A 23,299-nucleotide genomic window follows, 5' to 3' on the forward strand; every position below is an offset into this window, starting at 1 on the left:
GGAATGATGGACCCATTCCGATGGGCCGAATGGCCTAATTCTGCTCCTATGTCTTATGGTCTAATGGAAAGTAGTTTTCTGGTTTCAGATAGCTCTGGTGAAGCACATCGACAACTTCAGGGTGGTAAACAGAACTATAATTTACCATATTTACGTTGGGAGAGAGGCTTTGGAACCGATGTGCTCCACCGGGGCAGTCTGGCGTAGAGTCCAGGCTGGAATCGGTGCTGCCATCCCATCCCCTGTGTTCACTCAGCAGAGGTCCAGCTCTATTGTGGTCGGCTGCAGTTTTCTGTGGTTCAGGTCTGGTCTTCTTTATTGCTGACTGATATCTTTATGTGTTTCTGTCTTGTACATGCTATGTGACCGTTGGTACTGTGTTGTGTACCTTGGTCCCAGAGTAATGCTGTCTCGCTCAGCTGTATTCATGGGGATTCATGTATGGTTGAATGACAATTAAACTCGAATTGAATTAATCTTACTTTCTCTTTGATGCACCATCAATAACTCTCGGAGACGGGAAGTGAACGATAGGCTTTTATTAGCAGCAAAAGGGAGCACAGCATCTCGGAGACTGAGGGGGGAGCAGTGCCCCAATCGCCTTTATACAGGGGTCTGTGGGAGGAGTCAGAGGGGCGTATCCAGACAGGTATACATAGTTTACCACACTCTTGGAGACAATCACGACAATCAATAGCCTGTAACTTCCCTTTCGGAGCTGAGCTGTTGAACCACTTCTACGATTTGCCATTTTTGCGGTGTGAACTGACGTCTTGAAGGTGCAGGGTGGTTGCAACGTGGCGAGTGCAGGCCGAATGGAGACTGCAAGGCCCAGACTCGAGAGCAAGAATCAAGCCAATGTTTAGCCATTGCTTGAGTGGACTTGGAGGTGATTCCATGCAGCAGAAATGAGGCAAACAAGTGGAGGCAATACAGATTCAAGGTGGCGGGACCTGGGCCTGGGTCTGAGAGTGAGGAAAGTCCTGATGTTTCATCGATTTAAGCGCCAGACCAAGTCGAAAAGGACAGGTACGGGCTGAATCGAGGCCGTGGGGCCCAGGCCCAGGCCCCAGAGCATATTGAAATGGCAGGGCCCAAGTCCAAGAGCAGTCCAGATTGGAAAGGTCAGGGTGTCAGGGCCGGAGGTGAAGTACAGACCGGCTGGGTGAGCTTTACCCAGTCCTGTGCTGAACTGAGGATGTGGCCTGTCACTAACAGGCTTCTGAATCAGCTGTGATCTCACTTACATGAACTTCAGTTCTGAATGTTATTTGCTTACTTTTATTGTTTGCATAATTTGTTTCTCTTTTACCCACATGTTGGTGTATAACTGTTTTCTTTTTTAATGGCTTCTGGGTTTCTTTGTTTTGTGTCTGCCTATAAGGACACGAGTCTCAATGTTGTATAAAGTATATGTACTTCGATAATAAAGGCACTTTGAACTTCGAAAGGGCAGTGGACCATGAAAGAAAGGGTGGGAGGAGGGGAACCACAGGGAGGTGATGAGAAGAGAGTGGTGAGAGAGGAATGAACGAGAGGGACGATAAATTTCTGGAAGTTCGAGAAATTGATGTTTGTGCTATATGGTTGGAGCCTACGCAGACGGAATATGAGGTGTTGCTCCTCCAATTTGAAAGTGGCCTCATCAGGGCAGTAGAGGAGGTGATGGACAGACATGGCGGAATGGGAATGGGAAGTTGAATTGAAATGGGTGGCCACCAGAATCCTTGTCCCATTGGACACGAGTGTAAACAGGCAGAGATGGGCTACAGGTAGTTGGGTTATTATGGTCACACCTACCCAGATACAGGGAAAAGCTTTTGTATGCATTAATTTTCCTTTTCAATTAACTCAATGCACAAATGTATCTGATTATCCGGACAGATTCAGCTGTACATTAGAACAATGAAGCAGAACAAAAGAAAATAGCAAAATACAGACTAGAGTGTCACAGTTACAGAGAAGGTGCAGTGCATGAATTGAACTTATTGTTCACAAGTGCAGTCCTGTGCAAAAGTCTCAGTCACACATATATATATATATCTAGGCTGCCTAAGACTTTTGCAAAGTACTGTAGTGATTTTATGTATTACACTGTACTGCTGCTGCTGCAAAAAAACCAAATTTCATGACGTATGTGAGTGATGATAAACCTGATTCTGATATGGGTCTCCATTGTGGACTGAGAGTGGGAAGAGGGCAGGGTGAGGGGAATCATGATTGGGAAAAGGGGAGGAGAGAGGGGAGGGAGTGGGAAGCACCAGAGAGACATTCTGTAATGATCCATAAGCCAATTGTTTGGTCATTTGATTCCAAACAATTGGTGTATCAGGTTGTTTGGAATGGCGAGGGTGGAGTGCCGTGAGAGTGGTTTGGGACGGGGGCAGAGAAGGAGTGTCAGGGGTGGCACTGAGGCACCAGGCAAGGTCACTTGATTCCAAACAGAATGACTCTCTGGTCAATTTTGTTTGTCTGGTCAGGGTTGTTAAAAATAAAAAAGTAGTGAGGTAGCGTTCATTGTCCATTCGGAAATCAGATAGCAGAGGGGAAGAAGTTGTACCTGAATCGCTGGGTGTGTGTCTGCAGGCTTCTGTACCTCCTCCCTGATGGTCGCAATGGAAACAAGGCATGACCTGGGTGGTGGGGGTCCTTAATGATGGATGCTGCCTTTTTGAGCATCGCTCCATGAAGATATCCTGGATGCTAGGGAGACTAGTGCCCATGATGGAGCTGACTGAGTTTACGACTCTCTGTAGCTTATTTGGATCCTGTGCAGTAGCAACCCCCCCTCACCCCCCCCCCCCCCCACACCAGATGGTGATGCAGCCAGTTACAAGGCTCTCTATGGTACATCTGTAGAAATTTGCCAGTGTCTTTGGTGACAAACCAAATCTCAGTCTGTACCAGTCACTAACACATTAAAGGCTGCTTAAGAGAGGCCATTTTGGGATGTGGGTGAAATAGTGTGCAGCATACACACGGTCACAGGGAGAACACACAATCTCCAAATAGACAGCACCACAGGCCACAATCAAACCCAGCTCCTGGTGCTGACACTAACCCAGTGCCAGCTCCATAATGCTCCTCCTTCTAAAGGCCTCCTGAAGAAGGTGTCAGTTTGGATTGGCTACAACATCTCCACGATCTCCCTGAGCACAGGTACACACACCACAAGGCAGTGTGCTTAGGCCCCCTGCTCTACTCACTTTACGCTTATAACTCCAAAGCAATATTCAAATTTGCTGACCACACCACTGTTGTTGGCTGAAGGGAGGGAGACTGAAAATCTGCAGAGTGGAGCCACAACATCAACCTCTCACTCAATGTCAGCAAGACCATTATTGACTTAAATACAAGAAAACCCGAAGTCCATGAGCCAGTCCTCATTGGAGGAGGAGGTGAAGAGTGTTAACAACTTTAAACTCCTCAGTATTATTATTCTGGAGGACCTGTTCTGGACCCAGCACATAAGGGGAATTACAAAGTGTTATGAACCCTGTAACTGGGTATCTTACCAGCAAAGATAGGAGTATCCATTGGAGTCTGGTGATACTATTTTTAACAGTATTTATTAGTAAAAATACACAAAGATAATATCAATGCAAATATACAGATAATATACGTCATCAATACTAAATCTAAAAGTGCAGGTATAATAATAATCAATAAGAAATAAGCTCTATCGTTGTCTAGGGGATAATGAATTGTCCGATGGAAATATAAAGTTCAGTTCAGTTCATGCAGGCTGCGGTAGTTGTTGGTCACTGTGTTGCAATTGTTGGAGAGAGAGAGAGAGAGTAACAGCTATTGACTTGCCGATTTTCCTTTTACGATTTTGATCCATCGATGCGTTGTTGTTGTGGCCATTCATGTATGACCCCTCCATCCTTTGCGTCTGAGGGGTGTTCCCCAGACCTTACTTTTATCCCCACTCACGGGGTCTCAGGTGTCTATCAGGTTGGGATGATGCAACCCATCAACCAGACCACTCTGGTTGTCCCCTGAGGGGTTTCAATGAATAGAACAGTACCAAGTACACAATCCTTCTCCAAGAGACAATAGCAGTAATCAGTGGTTCCGTTCCGCTTTTGTTAGGAGGAGACATTCCACTTTTGTGTATCCCTGTGTTGTCTCTCATTACTGACATGAGCTGTTTATCTCTCTCATTTCCTTGGTATCAGACCCGAAATAGTAGCGATTTTGCGATTCACAAGAAGACTTTGCACCCCTCTGCCCATCAGAGTTGCTCCTCATTCGTAACAGAAGCAAACACAGCAGCACCTCAGGAGCTTGTGAAATTTCAGCATAACATCTAAAACTTTGACAAACTTCTGTAGATGCGTAGTGGAGAGTATGGCTGCATTCCAGTATGGAAACAGCAATGCCCTTGAATGGGAAATCCTCCAAAAGTAATAAATACAGGCCAGTCCATCACGGGTAAAGCCCTCCACACCACTGAGCACATCTACATGAAACGTGGCTGCAGGAAAGCAGCACCCATCATCAGGACATGCTCTCTTCTCACTGCTGCCATCAGGAAGGAGGTACAGGAGCCTCAGGACCCCCACCACCAGGTTCAGGAACAGTTATTACCCCTCAACCATCAGGAAGGAGGTACAGGAACCTCAGGACCCCCACCACCAGGTTCAGGAACAGTTATTACCCCTCAACCATCAGGAAGGAGGTACAGGAGCCTCAGGACTCCCACCACCAGGTTCAGGAACAGTTATTACCCCTCAACCATCAGGAAGGAGGTACAGGAGCCTCAGGACTCCCACCACCAGGTTCAGGAACAGTTATTACCCCTCAACCATCAGGAAGGAGGTACAGGAGCCTCAGGACCCCCACCACCAGGTTCAGAAACAGTTATTACCCCTCAACCATCAGGAAGGAGGTACAGGAGCCTCAGGACTCCCACCACCAGGTTCAGAAACAGTTATTACCCCTCAACCATCAGGAAGCAGGTACAGGAGCCTCAGGACTCCCACCACCAGGTTCAGGAACAGTTATTACCCCTCAACCATCAGGAAGGAGGTACAGGAGCCTCAGGACTCCCACCACCAGGTTCAGGAACAGTTATTACCCCTCAACCATCAGGAAGGAGGTACAGGAGCCTCAGGACCCCCACCACCAGGTTCAGGAACAGTTATTACCCCTCAACAATCAGGAAGGAGGTACAGGAGCCTCAGGACTCCCACCACCAGGTTCAGAAACAGTTATTACCCCTCAACCATCAGGAAGGAGGTACAGGAGCCTCAGGACTCCCACCACCAGGTTCAGAAACAGTTATTACCCCTCAACAATCAGGAAGGAGGTACAGGAGCCTCAGGACTCCCACCACCAGGTTCAGAAACAGTTATTACCCCTCAACCATCAGGAAGGAGGTACAGGAGCCTCAGGACTCCCACCACCAGGTTCAGAAACAGTTATTACCCCTCAACAATCAGGAAGGAGGTACAGGAGCCTCAGGACTCCCACCACCAGGTTCAGGAACAGTTATTACCCCTCAACCATCAGGAAGGAGGTACAGGAGCCTCAGGACTCCCACCACCAGGTTCAGGAACAGTTATTACCCCTCAACCATCAGGAAGGAGGTACAGGAGCCTCAGGACTCCCACCACCAGGTTCAGGAACAGTTATTACCCCTCAACCATCAGGAAGGAGGTACAGGAGCCTCAGGACCCCCACCACCAGGTTCAGAAACAGTTATTACCCCTCAACCATCAGGAAGGAGGTACAGGAGCCTCAGGACTCCCACCACCAGGTTCAGAAACAGTTATTACCCCTCAACCATCAGGAAGCAGGTACAGGAGCCTCAGGACTCCCACCACCAGGTTCAGGAACAGTTATTACCCCTCAACCATCAGGAAGGAGGTACAGGAGCCTCAGGACTCCCACCACCAGGTTCAGGAACAGTTATTACCCCTCAACCATCAGGAAGGAGGTACAGGAGCCTCAGGACCCCCACCACCAGGTTCAGGAACAGTTATTACCCCTCAACAATCAGGAAGGAGGTACAGGAGCCTCAGGACTCCCACCACCAGGTTCAGAAACAGTTATTACCCCTCAACAATCAGGAAGGAGGTACAGGAGCCTCAGGACTCCCACCACCAGGTTCAGAAACAGTTATTACCCCTCAACCATCAGGAAGGAGGTACAGGAGCCTCAGGACTCCCACCACCAGGTTCAGAAACAGTTATTACCCCTCAACAATCAGGAAGGAGGTACAGGAGCCTCAGGACTCCCACCACCAGGTTCAGAAACAGTTATTACCCCTCAACAATCAGGAAGGAGGTACAGGAGCCTCAGGACTCCCACCACCAGGTTCAGAAACAGTTATTACCCCTCAACAATCAGGCTCCTGAACCAACCTCACTTGCCCCATCACTGAAATGTTCCCACAACCAATGGACTCACTTTCAAGGACTCTTCATCTCCTGTTCTCAATATTTATTGGTATTTAGTTACTATTATTGTTTCTTCTTTTGTATTTGCACAGTTTGTTGTCTTGTGCACTCTGAGTGAACGCCTTAGTTGGTGTAGTCTTTCATTGTTTCGGTTATGGTTTTTATTCTATAGATCTATTGAGTATGCCCGCAAAAAAGTGAATCTCACGGTTGGCTTTGGTGACATATACGTACTTTGAAGAGGTGTGACTTTTAGAGTAACACATACAAAGTGCTGGAGGAAATCAGCAGTTCAGGCAGCTTGCATGAAGAGGAATAAAGAGTCAACGTTTCAGACTGAGACCCTTCACCAGGACTGGGAGAATCGGGTGGGGAGCGGATGTTGGGGGAAATTGATGGGAATATGGGGAGTATTAAATGAGAACAACACACACAAAATGTTGGTGGAACGCCGCAGGCCAGGCAGCATCTATAGGGAGAAGCACTGTCGACGGTTTGGGCCGAGAGTCTCTCTCCTTTCAGTTAGTCCTGACGAAGGGTCTCGGCCCAAAACATCGACTGTGCTTCTTCCTATAGGTGCTGCCTGGCCTGCTGTGTTCCACCAGCATTTTGTGTGTGTGTTGTTTGAATTTCCAACATCTGCAGATTTCTTTGTGTTTATGGATGTCACTGTAATAGGAGTTATCGATGGAGAAAGCAGTGATAACTGTGAGGTGGGCCCCACCTTCTGGCCTTTAAGAGAATCGCAGAAGAACCAAGTCATTGTCCAAGCCTTCAGAGACACTTTCCAAGCCAGGTCAGGCCCGCCATCGAGCTTTAAATCATAGTCTGCGTCAAGGTGGTAACTTCGATAAATGCCCGTCTGCATTGCAGGATGCCAGGGAAAGGGTAAGAAAGGAAGAGTGGCCTGAGAGGGAGAGTGCTTGGAGTGAACTCTTCACCTGAAAGGCTGTACTTATAAACACAAGAGATTCGGCAGGTGCTGAAAATCTTGAGCAACACACACAAGATGCTGGAGGAACTCAGTAGATCAGGCAACATCCATGGAGTTCTGACGAAGGTGCTCCCAGACTGTGTTTGATGGCTCTGGGTTTGTACTCACTGGTGATTAGAAGAATGGGGGGGGGGGCATCTCATTGAAACCTGTTGAATATTGAAAGGCCTAGATAGTCAAAGTCAAAGTAAATTTATTACCTCGGTACTTAGGTGTCACCACATACAACCCTGAGATTCTTTTGTCCTGCCGGCATGCTTAGCAAATCTATAGAACGGTAACTGTAAACAGGATCAATGAATGACAAACTGTGCAGATGCAAATATAAATAAATAGCAATAAATAACGAGCATGAAATAACATGATAGAGTCCTTAAAGTGAGACCCTCAGTTGTGGGAACACTAGAAACAGAATGAGTGAAAAGTTATCCCCTTTGGTTCAAGGGCCTGATGGTTGAGGGGTAGTAACTGTTCTTGAACCTGGTGGTGTGAGTCCTGAGGCTCCTGTACCTCACTCCTGATGACAGCGGTGAGAAGAGAGCTTGGCCTGGGTGGTGATGGTCTCTGATGATGGATGGTGCTTTTCTATGTTTCATGTAGGTGTGCTCAATAGTTAGGAGAGCTTTACCCATGATGTACTGGGCTAGCCAAATCCACTACCTTTTATAGGATTTTCTGCTCAAAGGCATTTGTGTTCCCATACTAGGCCGTAATGCAGCCAGTCAATATAATTTCCACCATACATCTATAGAGGTTTGTCAAGGTTTTTGATGACATGCCGAATCTCTGCAGACTCCTGAGGAAGTAGAGCTGCTGTCATGCTTTCATACAAATAGAGCTGACGTGGAAAGGATGCTTCCAATAGTGTAGGTTCTAGGACCAGAGGGCACAGCCTCAGAGAGGGACAACGCTTTAGAACAGAGATGAGGAGGAATTTCTCTAGTCAGAGGGTGGTGAAACTCTGGAATTCCTTGCTATAGAGGGCTGTGCGGACCAAGTCACTGGGTATATTTGAAGCAGAGATTGATAGTTTCTTACTTAGTCAGGGTGTCAATGATTCCAGGGAGAAAGTTGAGAGCGATAATAAATGTCATGATGGAATGGCGGCACAGATGCAATGGCCTAATTCTTCTCCTGTGTCTTATAGTCATACGATCTCAGCCCGAAATGTGGACTCTATTCGGCTTTGCAGACGCTGTCTGACCTGCTGAGTTCCTCCAGCAGTCCAAGTTTTACAGTGATACAATGGAGTGCGTGGTTGGAATGAGGTTGCAGGATGCGAGTGCATCATAGCAATTTGTATGCATAGGAAGGTAAGGAGCCTCAGCCCAGCACATCACTCCCTACCACTGCTCCCTCTAAGCTGTGCGGGCACATGGCGGCTGTAAAAAAAAAGAGGGAACATTGCTTCCTAGCATCAGAGCCATTGGAACTGGAGCTGCTACCTCAAGGAGGCAACATCTATCATAAAGATCCCCACCACCTGGGTCATGTCGTCTTCTTGCACCTACCAGGGGCAGGAGGGGCAGAAGCCTGGAGTCCCACACCTCCAGGGTCAAGAACAGTTGCTTCCATTCAACTAGTTGTTCTTCAAAGATTCAAAGTACATGTGCAAAGTACACAACCCTGAGATTCGTCTTCCCACAGACAGCCACAAAACAAAGAACACCAATGGCTGAAGGGTAGTAACTGTTCCTGAACCTGCTGGTGCAAGTCCTGATGGCAGCAGTGAGAAGAGAGCACGTCCTGGATGGTGGGGGTCCCTGATGATGGATGCTGCTTTCCTGCAATGGTGTTTTACCAGTGATGGACTGGGCCAAATCCATTATTTTTTATAGGATTTTCCATTCAAGGGCGTTGGTGTTTCTATACCAGCCTCTGATTCACCAGTTAATATACTCTCCACCACACATGTCATGCTGAATCTTTGCAGATTCCTAAGGATGCAGAGGTGCTGCTGTGCTTCCTTCACAATTGCAGTTGCCTGCTGGGTCCAGGACATATCCTCTCACACAGGAGTTTAAATTTGCTAACCTTCTACACCTCTGATCCTCTGAACAGGACTGGCTCATGTAACTCGGGCTCCCCTTGAACTTGATATGAATAGCTGAGTTAAAGAACACTCTGTCCTGGGTTATGAACCATTCTCAGGAACAGAATCCTGTCCAACGTTCCACCTGAGTTATTTTTACTGCTGTGTAGACTGACCATTACTCTGAGCAGGAAATTTTGGCATGGCCTGGAAACTCTGCTGCACCTCAAAAATCTTTATTTTGTAATATGCAAACTATGAAAATTGAACAATCTCATATGTTTGATTTTATTTATTGAAAGGTAGAAATTAAGTACAGTCCACAAAGAAAATCTATTACGCTTTTTCATGAACTTTTTCACGTTGGATGGCATTTATCTGGCTGGTGGTTTATTAACAATGAGCTACTAACTTCCATTCTGTGTTTATTTTTACAATTTGTAACAGTGTTGTAACTTGAAACACTGACAACGTAAACATGTTGAAGGTCTGAAATGTTTCAGAGTAAAGGTTGTGGTATGTTTATTATTTAGAAAATTTATGGATTATATTCATTAACACATAATTAATTACACAATTATATTAACATAATTTCTGAATTATTAACATGGTTTGAAAATTATATTAACATCATATAAAAGAAAATTCCAGCTGCAAGGCAACAAGGGCTACGTGCGAGGGAGCGTTTCAGCTACTGTGCAGCCGCACGCCCGTGCAGAACGGTGACTCTGTCATAAACTGGGATGTAAATGGGCAGTTGGTGGTCAGTGCAGAATAACAGGGATTGTTTCCTGGTTCCATGCCTCAATGGCTCAGGAAGCTGTTTGCAAGGTTCAGTGGACAATCATCACCAGGGAAGGAGATGGTCCGTGGTCTTATACGCAGGATTACATACAGTAGCTGCACCCCAACTCCTGCCCTTCCAGAGCTTTAAACCCAGGTTCCACCCATCAGATGAATCTTCATACAACACTACAGTGCAGAAACAGGCCCTTTGGCCCATCTAGTCCTTGCCAACCTGATCTGCCTAGTCCTATCCACCTGCACCCAGACCATACTCTTCCCATTCATGTACTTATCCAAAACTCAAATTTTGCCATCAAACCCCCATCCACCACTTGTGCTAGTAGCTCGTTCCACACTATCACCCCCCTCTGAGTGAGAAGGTTTCTTTGAAAACACAACCCTACCCCTCAACCCTATAACACAGGGATTGTCTGTTGTAACTGTGAAGAAAGTCACCAGAGAGACAGTGGATGTAGAAGAGTTTTATTCAGCAACAACAAGCAATGGGCATCATACTGAGACACTCTTGTAGAAAGAGGCTTGACTGATCCAATATTACATGATATTTTTTATATGCTAAAGTTCAAAGGAAATGGCAGAACAGTTCAATAGTTACAATACATCTACAATGCTTCCTTTGAATTACAGATAGTTTTCAAACATCTCCTCCTTCACACCCACACTCCAGCCAACCAAAATGAGTGTTAATACCCACTGACTCTTGCATTCGTTGCATTCATGCATATGCAGACATCTCAGGTCCAATTGTAAATCAGCTGGCTTAAGATGGCGCTACTGAATGTAGCCAACTGTCTACTGGCAGTTCTCAAAGGAATTCAATGTAATACTCTGTAAATAACATTTTATTTGGAAAATTATGGTCAGCAATCACCACAATGAAGAGGCGATGCTAATCTCAGGATCAAGGCGTGCGGGTGTGAAGCAGGGCCGGATTGAGGTAAAGGTGTGTTCCAGGAGAAAATGGAGGTGGAGTCGGAGTTGGAATGGGAGACATGGTTGGAGCAAGTGGAGAAAAGCTGCAGTAGAGCCGTTTCGGAGCCTGTCCACCTAAACTGCATGCGAGGCTTGATCCATCTAAGCACTGCGCCAATTTGGAAAGGTTGAGTGTGGGCCGGAGGCAGCCCAGAACATATTGGTGCAGCGGGGCCTGGGCCCAAGTCTGGGGTGACCAAGTGCTTGGTCCATCTAAACGCTGGGCCAGAGGTAAGACACGAGCTGGTTCTGCTCTGCAACATTTTACTCTACTGAGACTGAGGCTTTACCATGCTCTGGCTGCTCTTGGCCTAGTGTCTGTGAGCTTTGCAGTAATTTGCCCCGCTGTGATGAACAGACACTCAGGCTCCGGACTGGGCCCACTCTAACTGCTCCAGGCCTAGTGTCTGTGAGCTTTGCAGTGATTTGCCCCGCTGTGATGAACAGACACTCAGGCTCCGGACTGGGCCCACTCTAACTGCTCCAGGCCTAGTGTCTGTGAGCTTTGCTGTGATTTGCCCCGCTGTGATGAACAGACACTTAGGCTCTGGACTGGGCCCACTCTAACTGCTCCAGGCCTAGTGTCTGTGAGCTTTGCAGTGATTTGCCCCGCTGTGATGAACAGACACTCAGGCTCCGGACTGGGCCCACTCTAACTGCTCCAGGCCTAGTGTCTGTGAGCTTTGCAGTGATTTGCCCCGCTGTGATGAACAGACACTCAGGCTCCGGACTGGGCCCACTCTAACTGCTCCAGGCCTAGTGTCTGTGAGCTTTGCAGTGATTTGCCCCGCTGTGATGAACAGACACTCAGGCTCCGGACTGGGCCCACTCTAACTGCTCCAGGCCTAGTGTCTGTGAGCTTTGCAGTGATTTGCCCAGCTGTGATGAACAGACACTCAGGCTCCGGACTGGGCCCACTCTAACTGCTCCAGGCCTAGTGTCTGTGAGCTTTGCAGTGATTTGCCCCGCTGTGATGAACAGACACTCAGGCTCCGGACTGGGCCCACTCTAACTGCTCCAGGCCTAGTGTCTGTGAGCTTTGCAGTGATTTGCCCCGCTGTGATGAACAGACACTCAGGCTCCGGACTGGGCCCACTCTAACTGCTCCAGGCCTAGTGTCTGTGAGCTTTGCAGTGATTTGCCCAGCTGTGATGAACAGACACTCAGGCTCCGGACTGGGCCCACTCTAACTGCTCCAGGCCTAGTGTCTGTGAGCTTCGCCGTGATTTCCCCCACTATGATGAACAGAGACGGAGACCACTGGGTCCACTGTGACTGCTCCAGTGATTTGCCCCACTGTGTGATGAACTGAGACTCAGGCTCCAGACTGGGCCTACTCCAGCTGCTCTGGGTTTATGGACTCGATTTCATGCTGAATGCTGTTGCTTGCTTTATTGTTCGTTTGCATGATTTGTTTTGATTTATTTTTTTCCTCTTTCTCTGTACATTAGGTGTTGGGCTTTATTTTAAATTGGGTTCTTTTGAGTTTCTTGCTTTGTGTCCGCCCATAAGCAGCCAAATCTCAAGGTTGTATAATTTATACATACTTTGACAATAAAACTTGAATTGTTCTGAGCTGCATTTTAAATTCAATCTATAGACCACATTCAAATCTGAAGACTAGTTGCTGTTGAAATTAATATTTGCTATAAACCCAAACTCCAGAATATACCATAACAGCCTATAGATACCGGAGTGTAGAAGAGACCACTTTATCAAATGCCAACTCTCTCACCATGTCAGACAACCAATCGACCGTGACCTATACTGGTGCCTGTGGTGCAATTCCATGATCCCATTCTCCCATCGTCACCAAACAATTTATTCTCCACTTCCATCAACTTCCTTTAGACTTCTTCAAGCACTCATCGAATAAAGGGACAACAAACCCATATCATGGGTTTGGAAAGTGGGAGAGTAACAGGAGCATCCAGGATAAACCCACATGGCCAGAGGTGGAGGGTGCAAACTCCACATGAACAGCACCGGAGGACGGGATTGAACAGGGCTCACCTGGAATTTCCCATGTCCTCACTGACCTTCACACTTCTATTGATGCATCATAGAAAGCATCCTATCTGAATGCACCATGGCTTGGTAAGGCAACGCCTCCGCCCAAGACCGCAAGGAACTGCAGAGAGTTGTGGACACAGCTCAGTCTCCCCTTCATGGACTCTGCTTACACTTCCTGTTGTCTTGATAAAGCAGCTGGCATAATCAAAGCTTCACCCTCCCCAGACATCCATCAGGCAGAAGAAAGAAAAACCTGAAAGCACACACCACCAGGCTGAAGGACAGCTTCTATTCCCGCTGATGCTCGAACGGACCTCTTGTACAATGCTCTACAGGCACTGGAAGCACGGCCACACCTGCGGGCTTTAATCCTCGGACTGTATTGATGCAAAGTTATGCATTTCATGTTGTTGACGATACTTTGATGTGCATGTGACAAATAGAGTTAACTGCTGAAGGAAGCCATTGAAATAAAACGAAAGGAAAAATTTTTAACAAAGTCGACGGTCTCACTCTAAGTAAGAGCTAGAATTCAATTGTAAACGAGGGAGGAAAAGCAGAAACCTGATTGGATGAGGACTAACCAATCAGGAGGGATGGACAATGGGGGAATAAATACCACCGGACTACACATGCCCAGACATAATCCCTGATGAAGACGGCAGAGTTTGTCACTGAAATGTCATTTGTAATTGATACACGTACCCAGCTGGAAGCCTGAAAAGAGTTTATTCTAAATAGATCTTTTAGATAGAATCTTGACCTCCCAATCTACCTCATTATGGCTTTGTTCCCTCTAATTTATTTATTGTACAGCTGCATGGACCAGCCATTGCTCTGGGCAGGATATTTGTACATGGTCTGAAAAGTGCCCACATTTAAAATTCCAGCTGCGCAGCAACAAAGGCCGTGTGCACGGGAGCATTTCAGTCACTGTGCGGCCTCGCATCCGAGCAGCTTAGAGGGAACAGTGGCCTTGCACGTTATTATCAGCCTGAACTGCACTTTCTCTGTAGCTGTAACACTTTATTCTGCACTCTGGTATTGTTTTCCCCTTGCACTACATCAGCGCACTGATGTGATTAAATGATTCATGTCCTATTCTTCCACTGTACCTCAGGTAAGATGGTGGCACACTTGGACACGGGGTCAACCAAAGGTGCTTTTGTCTTTTTTAAACATACACTTTATGATCACAAGACCCTGCTGGACATTAAGAGCTGAAAGTACTGCAGGTCTACCCATGAGCGAGTGGGAGCTGGGCTTGGTGTGGATCATGCTGCTGAGGAGTCAGAGAGGCATCGGAGGGATCGGTGCGCAGTCTACCAGCGAGTGATCACCTCAATCGCTTTTCTTGTGATCACAGGACCCTGTTGAACACTGTTAATGTGGAATGCTACATGTCCGATTCACTGGTTTATTGGTGGATGGTGGGAAAGCTGCGTTGCTTCGCTCTTAGTGAGGATTAGGCCTGAAGCCGTGGTATTGCCTGTTTATGGCGGAGGCAGTGTGGTGCAGTGTCCATGCTAGAGTCAGTGCTGCCCCCCAGTGTTGGCTCAGCAGAAGACAAGCCGTATTGTGTTCGACTGCAGACTGCTGCAACATTCATGGACTTGGGGACTTGGACTTTTCATGTGTGACTATTTTACTGCAGTCTCATATGTGCCTTGTGCTGTGTGTGACTGTTGGTACTGTGTTTTGCAGAGGGATGCTGTTTTGTTTGGCTGTATTCATGGGTATTCATGTGTGGTGGAATGATAATTAACCTTGAACTATTGAATTCATAGTTCCTTAAGGTTGTCGTAGCCAGGGATGGTAATGGGGACAAGCTCCCACTACCTATTAAATGCTCCCAATGGCGTGTACCTCAAATATCCTCTGACAACCAAGTTCAGCTCCTAGCCTTCTCGTCTGGCTCAGCTACTAAGCCCGGTGAAGCCGTTTCTACTGACGGAAGGGGCAAAGGTGGGTTACTAGCATCTTAATACCAGTTGCTCGGGGCTCATTAGCCATGGTTGGAAGCTCATCTAGAACAAGGAGAACTCTGATCCCAAACCTTCGCTGCCTTGTAGCTAGACCCAGTCCTGGGAAAAGCTTCAGAATTAAAACCGAAGATGGATCCCTGAGGCATTCCTATGTTGAGTTCAACACCAACAGGCAATTCTGCAACACTGCTGATACCAAACTGTATCAGTCTCTGTCGTTGCTTTGAGATCATCACAGGCATGGAGCGGGGAGGTCTGCTACATGGGCAACAGCTTGCTCTCCATATCGTACGTACTCCCCTGGCTTTGCATATCAACCTTGACCAATGGAGGCCTCACAGATTGAACTAGGAACTATGTTCCAGGATGAGGCCACCCTCACAGGGTGGAGGAGCAACACCTTATATTCTGTCTGGGTAGCCTTCAACCTGATGGCATCAATATCGATTTCTCCTTCCGGTGAACAAAATTCCCCCTCCCCCCGTCCTCCCTTCTTCTATTCCCCAGTCTGAACTTTTACTTCTCACCTGCCTGTCACCGCTCCCTGGATCCCCTCCTCTTTCCCTTTCTCCTATGGTCCACTCTCCTCTCCTATCAGATTCCTTCTTCTCCAGCCCTTGACCTTTCCCACCCACCTGGCTTCAGCCATCACCTTCCAGCCATCCTCCTTCCCCTCCCCCCACCTTTTAGTTCCAGAACTTTCCCCCTTCCTTCTCAGCCCTGAAGGGTCTTCATTGACTGAGGGTCCCATAGGCTCCATTCGTTTCCATAGGTGCTCCTGACTACCCTGCCTGGCTGTTTTTCTAATATAATGTTGGAGGAACTCAGCAGGTTAGGTAGCATCAAGATTAGTTGAAGGGTTGGCTGTCCATCGAGCGACTTGGATAGATGCTGCCTGACCTGCCAAGTTCCTCCGGCACTTTGGGTGAACTGCTCTGACTCCCAGCATCTGCACATTTTCTCATGTTACCAATTATCCTTCCAAACACAACCTACACAAAAACACAGCGTTAGAGATCAGCCAAATCCTAAAATTATAATCAGTGAAAGAAACTGTAAAATAACAAAATTGCACCATTTTGAAGCATATTAGTTGATTTATTAATATATCATGTTGTAAACATTGGCCACAGTAAGAGAGGTCGCACAGGAATGAAAGAAGATGGCTTGAACAGTTTACATGATATTGGCAGGGGAGGGGGGGACAGGGGGTCTTTCAAGGCAGCTTTCAACCCGTGTTCACAGTTTTAAAGGAACGTTGACCACATACGCGCGCACACACACAAACATTTTGGTAAATATAAATAGGTATTTAAAGAAAAAAGCTTTTGGTGTGTTCTTTCTGCTGCACGATGACAAAAGTGTTCTGGGACCATTCTCTCTCCCAGGCACCTCTGAAAGCAGGCTGGATGCAGTCACCCTGGCAATAACAGAGGCTGCAGATCCTGACATCTGGAGCCAAATCCAAATGCTGGAGGAATTCAGGGGGCCACGCACCAACTGTTGGCAGGGGAGGGGGAATGGACAGTTGATGTTTCAGTCGAGAAACTGAACTGTCAGCGGTCCCTTTCCCTCCTAGATGCTGCCTGGCCCTCTGAGTTCCTCCAGCACTTTGCTCCCGGCTCCCAGCTAGGCTGTATGCCTGGACACAGTTCCTTGGCAGATCAATATAACTACACGACGGAACACAGCCATGCTTCAGCCCGCCAGAAGATAACAGGCACCCTCTAAATGTGCAAATTCACCCCTACAGAATGGCGATTCTTCTGCCCAGCGATTCTAACACAGCGATTTGGAATATTTCCCTTTCTTCTGCGTTCACAGACTATGAAGGAGAATGATCTCCAGCGAAGTTACAACGAGCCAACCCCTTCCTCAGTCACCTTGAACTGGAAAGGTAAATTTAGATTCACCAAGGAGGCCTTTCCTTTGCACCAGGTTACGGGCACACTAACTCCTCATGAGTAACACGCACAGAATGCAGGAGGAACTCAACAAGTCAGGCAGCATCGATGGAGGGGGATAAACAGTCAATGCTTCAGGCTGAGGCCAGGACTAGAGAGGAAGGGAAGATGCCAGAATATCAGAAAGAAGCCCTTCTTTTACAGTCCTGGTCTCAGCCCTAAACATTGACTATTTCTTCCCCTCCATAGATGCCGAGTTCCTCCATCATTTTGTGCATGTTGTTGAAGATTTCCAGCATTTGGAGAATCTCTTTTGACCAACTGTTCCTGGCCTGGATGAGAAGGTGACGTTGAAAGTCTCCCTCTCTACAGATTCCAGCTAAAAATCCCTTTTCAGCTTGCATATTTTCTGGTCTTCTCAAGCACCTCCTGGGATCGATGGGAAAGCTCAAACCAGCTGGGATCCCAGCCCAGTAGAGGAGATTCATGAGGCAGTGGCTGTTCATTCAAAGGCAGGGAGCGAGCCACGTTCCTGGATCAGGGCCACAAGGGGTCAAGAAGGCTGCCAACCCCTCCAGAGAAACATTTCCCTGCAGCATTCAGTCCCATCATCCATTTCCCTGAAACCCCACCCTTCATGTAACCCCAGAGAGTTCATTCCTTTACCCCGATCTCTAGGCACTAGTGGTGACATGGGAAGTAATAAGATGTGACCTCTCCGTGTCCCACGCCTCAAAAAATATACAGAACATTAGGAAGTGTAGTCACTTTGGCACACATACAGTACGTTAAAAAGGGTGTACCATCTATTGATATGGAATGCTTCACCCAGTCCATGGACACCCAATGATATTAATAAATTAACTTTCTCAATCACTGAACATGACTTCCTCAGACTAAGTATTTTATCACTGGACAACACTAAGGGAATATATAGACTTCATTGGCTATTTCTGTCTTACGCAGTTCCACGGGTTAGTGGGACTTGTCCCTTCCCACCCCCCCCCCCCCCCACACGTCCGGTAGCCATGGCGGCAGGACCTCTCCTCTCCAGCAGGCTCAGTCCGTCTTCCATATCTTGTTCAGTACCTTCACCACCTCCTCATAGATGATAAAAACGATGGCAACATCCAAACAGACTCGACCCAGGCGTGGGACTGTTCCTTTGTAAAACCTTGGGTGATGGGAAGAGGGGGGTGTAGAGGTGGGGCGAGGAGGAGGGGAGAGGAGGGGGTGGAGAGGGGGGGAGGGAAGGGAGGGGGTGGAGAATGGGGATAGACAGAGGCAGAGGTGGGAAGCAGCGAGGAGGCAGAGGGAGCAGGGAGATACAGAGAGGAAGATGAGTTTAATGAAGGTCACCAGGTTGCCCAGGAGAGCCTGTGGTAAGGTTGCATGGTGGCTGTGTTATTGAACTGCATGTGCAGGGACCCATCTTAGAGAAGGCAGCACCGAACATCCCTCTCAGCCCACCGTCTAGACTAACTGTCATGGAACAGGCCTGTCAGCCCACCATCAAGGAACAGGTCTATTGGTCCACTGCCTAGACCAACCGTCAGACATGTTTCACAGTGCCACAGTCCTTCTGGAGATGAAGAACTTAAAGTACTGCAGGTCTACCCCATCAGCGAGTTGCTCGGTGCAGAGAAACTGAAGGTGTTGGACTTGGTGTGGGCCGTGATATTGCCTGCGTCAGGGGAGTTGGCGCATGATGGCAGTGTGCAGTCTAACAGTGAGTGATTGTCTGATTGTAAGGCATGTCGGACACTGTTAATGTGGAATGCCGCAAGTCCCATTCACTCATTTATTGGCTGATGGTGGGGGAGTCGTGTGGCTTCAAGGCCCGTTGTTGCCTGTTTACAGCCGGCAGGGGTCGGTGCGCTCCACCGGAGGTGATGTGGAGCCAGTGCTGCCCCCTGGTGTCTGCTTTCAGCAGAAGACTGCTGCACCATTCGTGGACTCAGGGACTTGTTCGATTTTTTCATGTGACTGCATTTCACTGATATCTTGTACTATATGTGCTATGTCAACGTTGCGCTGTGAGTGAATGTCGGCTCTGTGCTTTTTACCTTGGCCCTGGAGTAACCCTGTCTCCTTTGGCTGTGTTCATGTATGCAGAATGACAATTAAATTTGCACTGAACTGTACAGTCTCCTATAACTAGGGTTCAGAACCTGCTGGGTGTGTAGCTACAACCTCCTGTCTGAGATTCATGTGTCGAATCTACCCAGCCACCACTAAACACCGCGGCACTTTGCTGCTTAAGAATTTAAATCATTTCACTCACGCCAGGAGACCTTCGTGTTTCATTATCTTGAAGGCGCAGTCCCAGGTACTCTTGTATTTATGTGACTCCAATCCCTGAGGAGATGAGACAAGGTGTAAGACCACAGAGAGGATAGCCAGCCTCCTGCTCCCTCGGGGGCTGGGACATGACCATCAGAACTCGGGGACTGGACACACCCAACTGCCCCTCGTCGAACACTTGACCCCTTGAAGCACACTGAGCTATTACAATCTACACTAACCCCATTTGCCCACAGCAGGACTGCATCATCGTTACGTGCCGTGTCGTGTGGCATCATCGTCATGTGTCATGTTGCATGACATCATCATCATGTACCATGCTATATGACGTGGTTGATTGTGGTCTCAATGACCATGATTGTTCTTGACAATTTTTTCTACAGAAGTGGTTTGCCATTGCCTTCTTCTGGGCAGTGTCTTTACAAGACGGGTGACTCCAGCCATTATCAATACTCTTCAGAGTTTGCCTGCCTGCCATCAGTGATCACATAACCAGGACTTGTGATAAACACCAGCTGCTCATACGATCATCCACCACCTGCTCCCATGGCTTCACGTGACCCTGATTGGGGTGGAAGGGGGCTAAGCAGGTGTGACACCTTGCCCCAAGGGTGACCTGCAGGACAACAGAGGGGAGAATCGCCTTACACCTCCTTTGGTAGAGATGTATCTCCACCCCGCATTATAGAACATTACAGGCCCTTCAGCCCATGATGTTAAGCAACCCTTTAAACTACTCTACGATCAATCTAACAATTCCATCCTACATTAGGTGGGTTAGTAAGTTTGCAGATGATACCAAAATTTGTGCAGTTGTGGATAGAGTATAAGACTAACAAAGAACATAACACGATATAGATCCGTTGCAGATATGGGCTGAGAAATGACGGATGGAGTTTAACCCAGATAAATGAGGTTTTGCACCTCAGTACAGCAAATACAAGGAGACAGTACAATATGAAGGGCAAGACCCTTAACAATGTTGCTGAGTACAGAGAAATCTTGGGATCCGAGATCATAGCTCTTTGAAAGTGGCTACAGGTTGATAAAGCTGTTAAGGCAGCTTATTGGTCAAGACATTGAGCTTAAAAGTCAAGAGGTTATGTTGCGAATTTATAAAACTCTGGTTAGGCCACATCTGGGGTATTGCTTACAGTTCTGGTCACCCCATTATAGGAAGGATGTTGAGGCTTTGGAGAGGGAGCAGGAGGTTTACCAGGATGCTGCCTGGTTCAGAGGGTATGTACTATCAGGAGAGGCTGGACAAACTTGGGTTGTTTTCTCTGGAGCGGCGGAGGCTGAGGGGAGATCTGAGAGAGGATTACAAGATTATGAGTGGACAGAAAATATCTATTTCCTAGGATAAAAATGTCTAATACCAGAGGACATGCATTGAATGTGAAAGGGGATAGGTCGGGGGGTGTGAGAGGCAAGTTTTTTTACTCAGAGTGATGGATGTTTGGATGTGCTGCCTGGTATGGTGGTAGAGGAAAATACATTGGAGGTTTTTAAGAGACATTTAGATAGGCACATGGATGAGAGGAAGATGGAGGGATATGGACATTGTGCAGGTTGGAGGTTTAGTGTTTGGATATTCTTGATTTGGTTTATTAGCTGGTTCAGCACAACATTGTGGACTGGAAGGCCTCTTCCCCTAAGAAACTCTTCTATGTTCTACAGCCCTGCTTTTCTCTGTCTGACCCAGCATCCAGCCAAAAGCCAGCTCCTCAGAGCTCATCGAGTCTCATTCCCCACGTCTCCGGGTCAGCAGGAAGGAAGCTGCCTCAGTTCCCCATTCCCAGGGGCTTGAGAGACACCTGATGCCAGGGAATGAATCTGTGCCCTTCTCAACCACAGTGGCACCTTCAATCTGGCAATATGCAGGCCATTCCACTCAATGTCCCTGTGCTGTCCCATCAGAGAAACAACCACTTTGGCCCCCATGTCTGTAACAGAGCACTTTTCCCATCTCCACTAACCCCATTTGCTGGCATTAGGACTGCAGAACAGTACAGGCCATTCAGCCCACAATGTTGTGCTAATGAAAGGCCTCTTCCCCTATGGAAAGTTTATCCCCATACTTCAAGATCAATCAATGAAGACTCTCGGCTCCAAATCACTGACTGTTTACTCCTCTCCATCGACACTACTTAATTGCTGAGCTCCTCCAGCACTTTGTGCTTGTTCTAAGATCCAGTTAACGCCTCCCTCTCACAAAGCCTCCAGTTTACTTTCATCCACATGCCCATCTAAGAGTCTCATAAATGTCCCTAAAGTACCTGCCTCTACCAACACCCCGGTAGTGCATTCCACACACTAGCATCAACATCGCAATACTGACATGGGCAGTGCATCAGTATTGCTCCTGCCAATAGTGCATAGAGGTAGCACAAGGTTAATGCACAATAAAGTGTCACAGTTACAGAGAAAGTGTGGGCAGAAAACAAAGCAAAAGCTTGTGAGACCAGGAGACACTACGAGTGAACCGTTCAATAGCCTGATAAGAATGAGATAGAAGCTCTCCTTGAGCCTGCTGGTACGTGCTTTCAGGCTTTTGTATCCCCTGCCTGAAGGGGGAGAAGAGCATATTCAGGGTAGGAAGGGTATTTTACTTTTGATTATGCTGCCTATTTTACCAAGGTTTTTGCCTCTATATTTACTAAGGAAACTGGCATGGAGTCAATGGAAATAAGGCAAACAAGTAGTGAGGTCATGGAACCTATACAGATTAAAGAGGAGGAGGTGCTTGCTATCTTGAGGCAAATCAGAGTAGATAAATCCCCAGAACCTGACAGGGTATTCCCTCGGACCCTGAAGGAGACTAGTGTTGAAATTGCAGGGGCCCTGGCAGATATATTTAAAACGTAGGTATCTACGGGTGAAGTGCCAGAGGATTGGAGGATAGCTCATGTTGTTCTGTTGTTTGAAAATGGCTCTCAAGGTAATCCAGGAAATTATAGGCCAATAAGTTTGATGTCAGTAGTAAGTAAATTACTGGAAGGAGTACTGAGATAGGATCTACAAGTATTTAGATAGACAGGAACTTATTAGGGAGAGTCAACACAGCTTTGTGCTTGGTAGGTCATGTTTAACAAATCTATTAGAGTTTTTCAAGGAGGTTACCAGGAAAGTGGATGAAGGTAAGGCAGTGGATGTTGTCTACATGGACTTCAGTAAGGCCTTTGACAAGGTCCCGCATGGGAGGTTAGTTAGGAAGATTCAGTCGCTAGGTATACATGGTGAGGTATAGATTAGACATTGGCTCAATGGGAGAAGCCAGAGAGTGGTAGTGGAGGATTGCTTCTCTGAGTGGAGGCCTGTGACTAATGGTGTGCCACAGGGATCAGTGCTGGGTCCATTGTTATTTGTCATCTATATCAATGATCTGGATGATAATGTGGCAAATTGGATCAGCAAATTTGCTGAGATACAAAGATTGGAAGTGTAGTGGACAGTGAGGAAGGTTTTCAAAGCTTGCAGAGGGATTTGGACCAGCTGGAAAAATGGGCTGAAAAATGGCAGATGGAGTTTAATACAGACAAGTGTGAGATATTGCACTTTGGAAGGAAAAACCAAGGTAGAACATACAAGGTAAATGGTCAGGCACTGAGGAGTGCAGTAGAATAGAGGGATCTGGGAATACGGATACAAAATTCCCTAAAAGTGGTGTCACAGGTAGATAGGGTAGTAAAGAGAGCTTTTGGTACATTGGCCTTTATAAGTCAAGAGTATTGAGTATAAGAGTTGGAATGTTATGGTGAGGTTGTATAAGGCATTGGTGAGGCCAAATTTGGAGTATTGTGTGCAGTTTTGGTCACCGAATTACAGGAAGGATATTAATAAGGTTGAAAGAGTGCAGAGATTTACAAGGACGTTGCCGG

At 47.3% G+C, this 23,299-nt stretch overlaps 1 protein-coding gene across 1 annotated transcript in view; it reads right to left on the reverse strand.

Annotated features, from left to right (window-relative positions):
- Positions 1-10,688: 10,688 nt before the first annotated feature.
- The window catches only part of LOC140730882 (tricarboxylate transport protein B, mitochondrial), a 195,840-nt gene continuing 183,229 nt past the window's right edge, over positions 10,689-23,299 (reverse strand). The window contains exons 8-9 of the mRNA XM_073051870.1: positions 19,399-19,472; positions 10,689-18,288 (exon numbers count right to left, since the gene is read on the reverse strand). Of these exons, the coding sequence (XP_072907971.1) occupies positions 18,174-18,288; positions 19,399-19,472 (189 nt within the window). The 3' untranslated portion in view covers positions 10,689-18,173. The remainder of the gene's footprint in view (positions 18,289-19,398; positions 19,473-23,299) is intronic.

This window comes from Hemitrygon akajei, chromosome 7, assembly GCF_048418815.1.
Source record: "Hemitrygon akajei chromosome 7, sHemAka1.3, whole genome shotgun sequence".
Taxonomy (NCBI): domain Eukaryota; kingdom Metazoa; phylum Chordata; class Chondrichthyes; order Myliobatiformes; family Dasyatidae; genus Hemitrygon; species Hemitrygon akajei.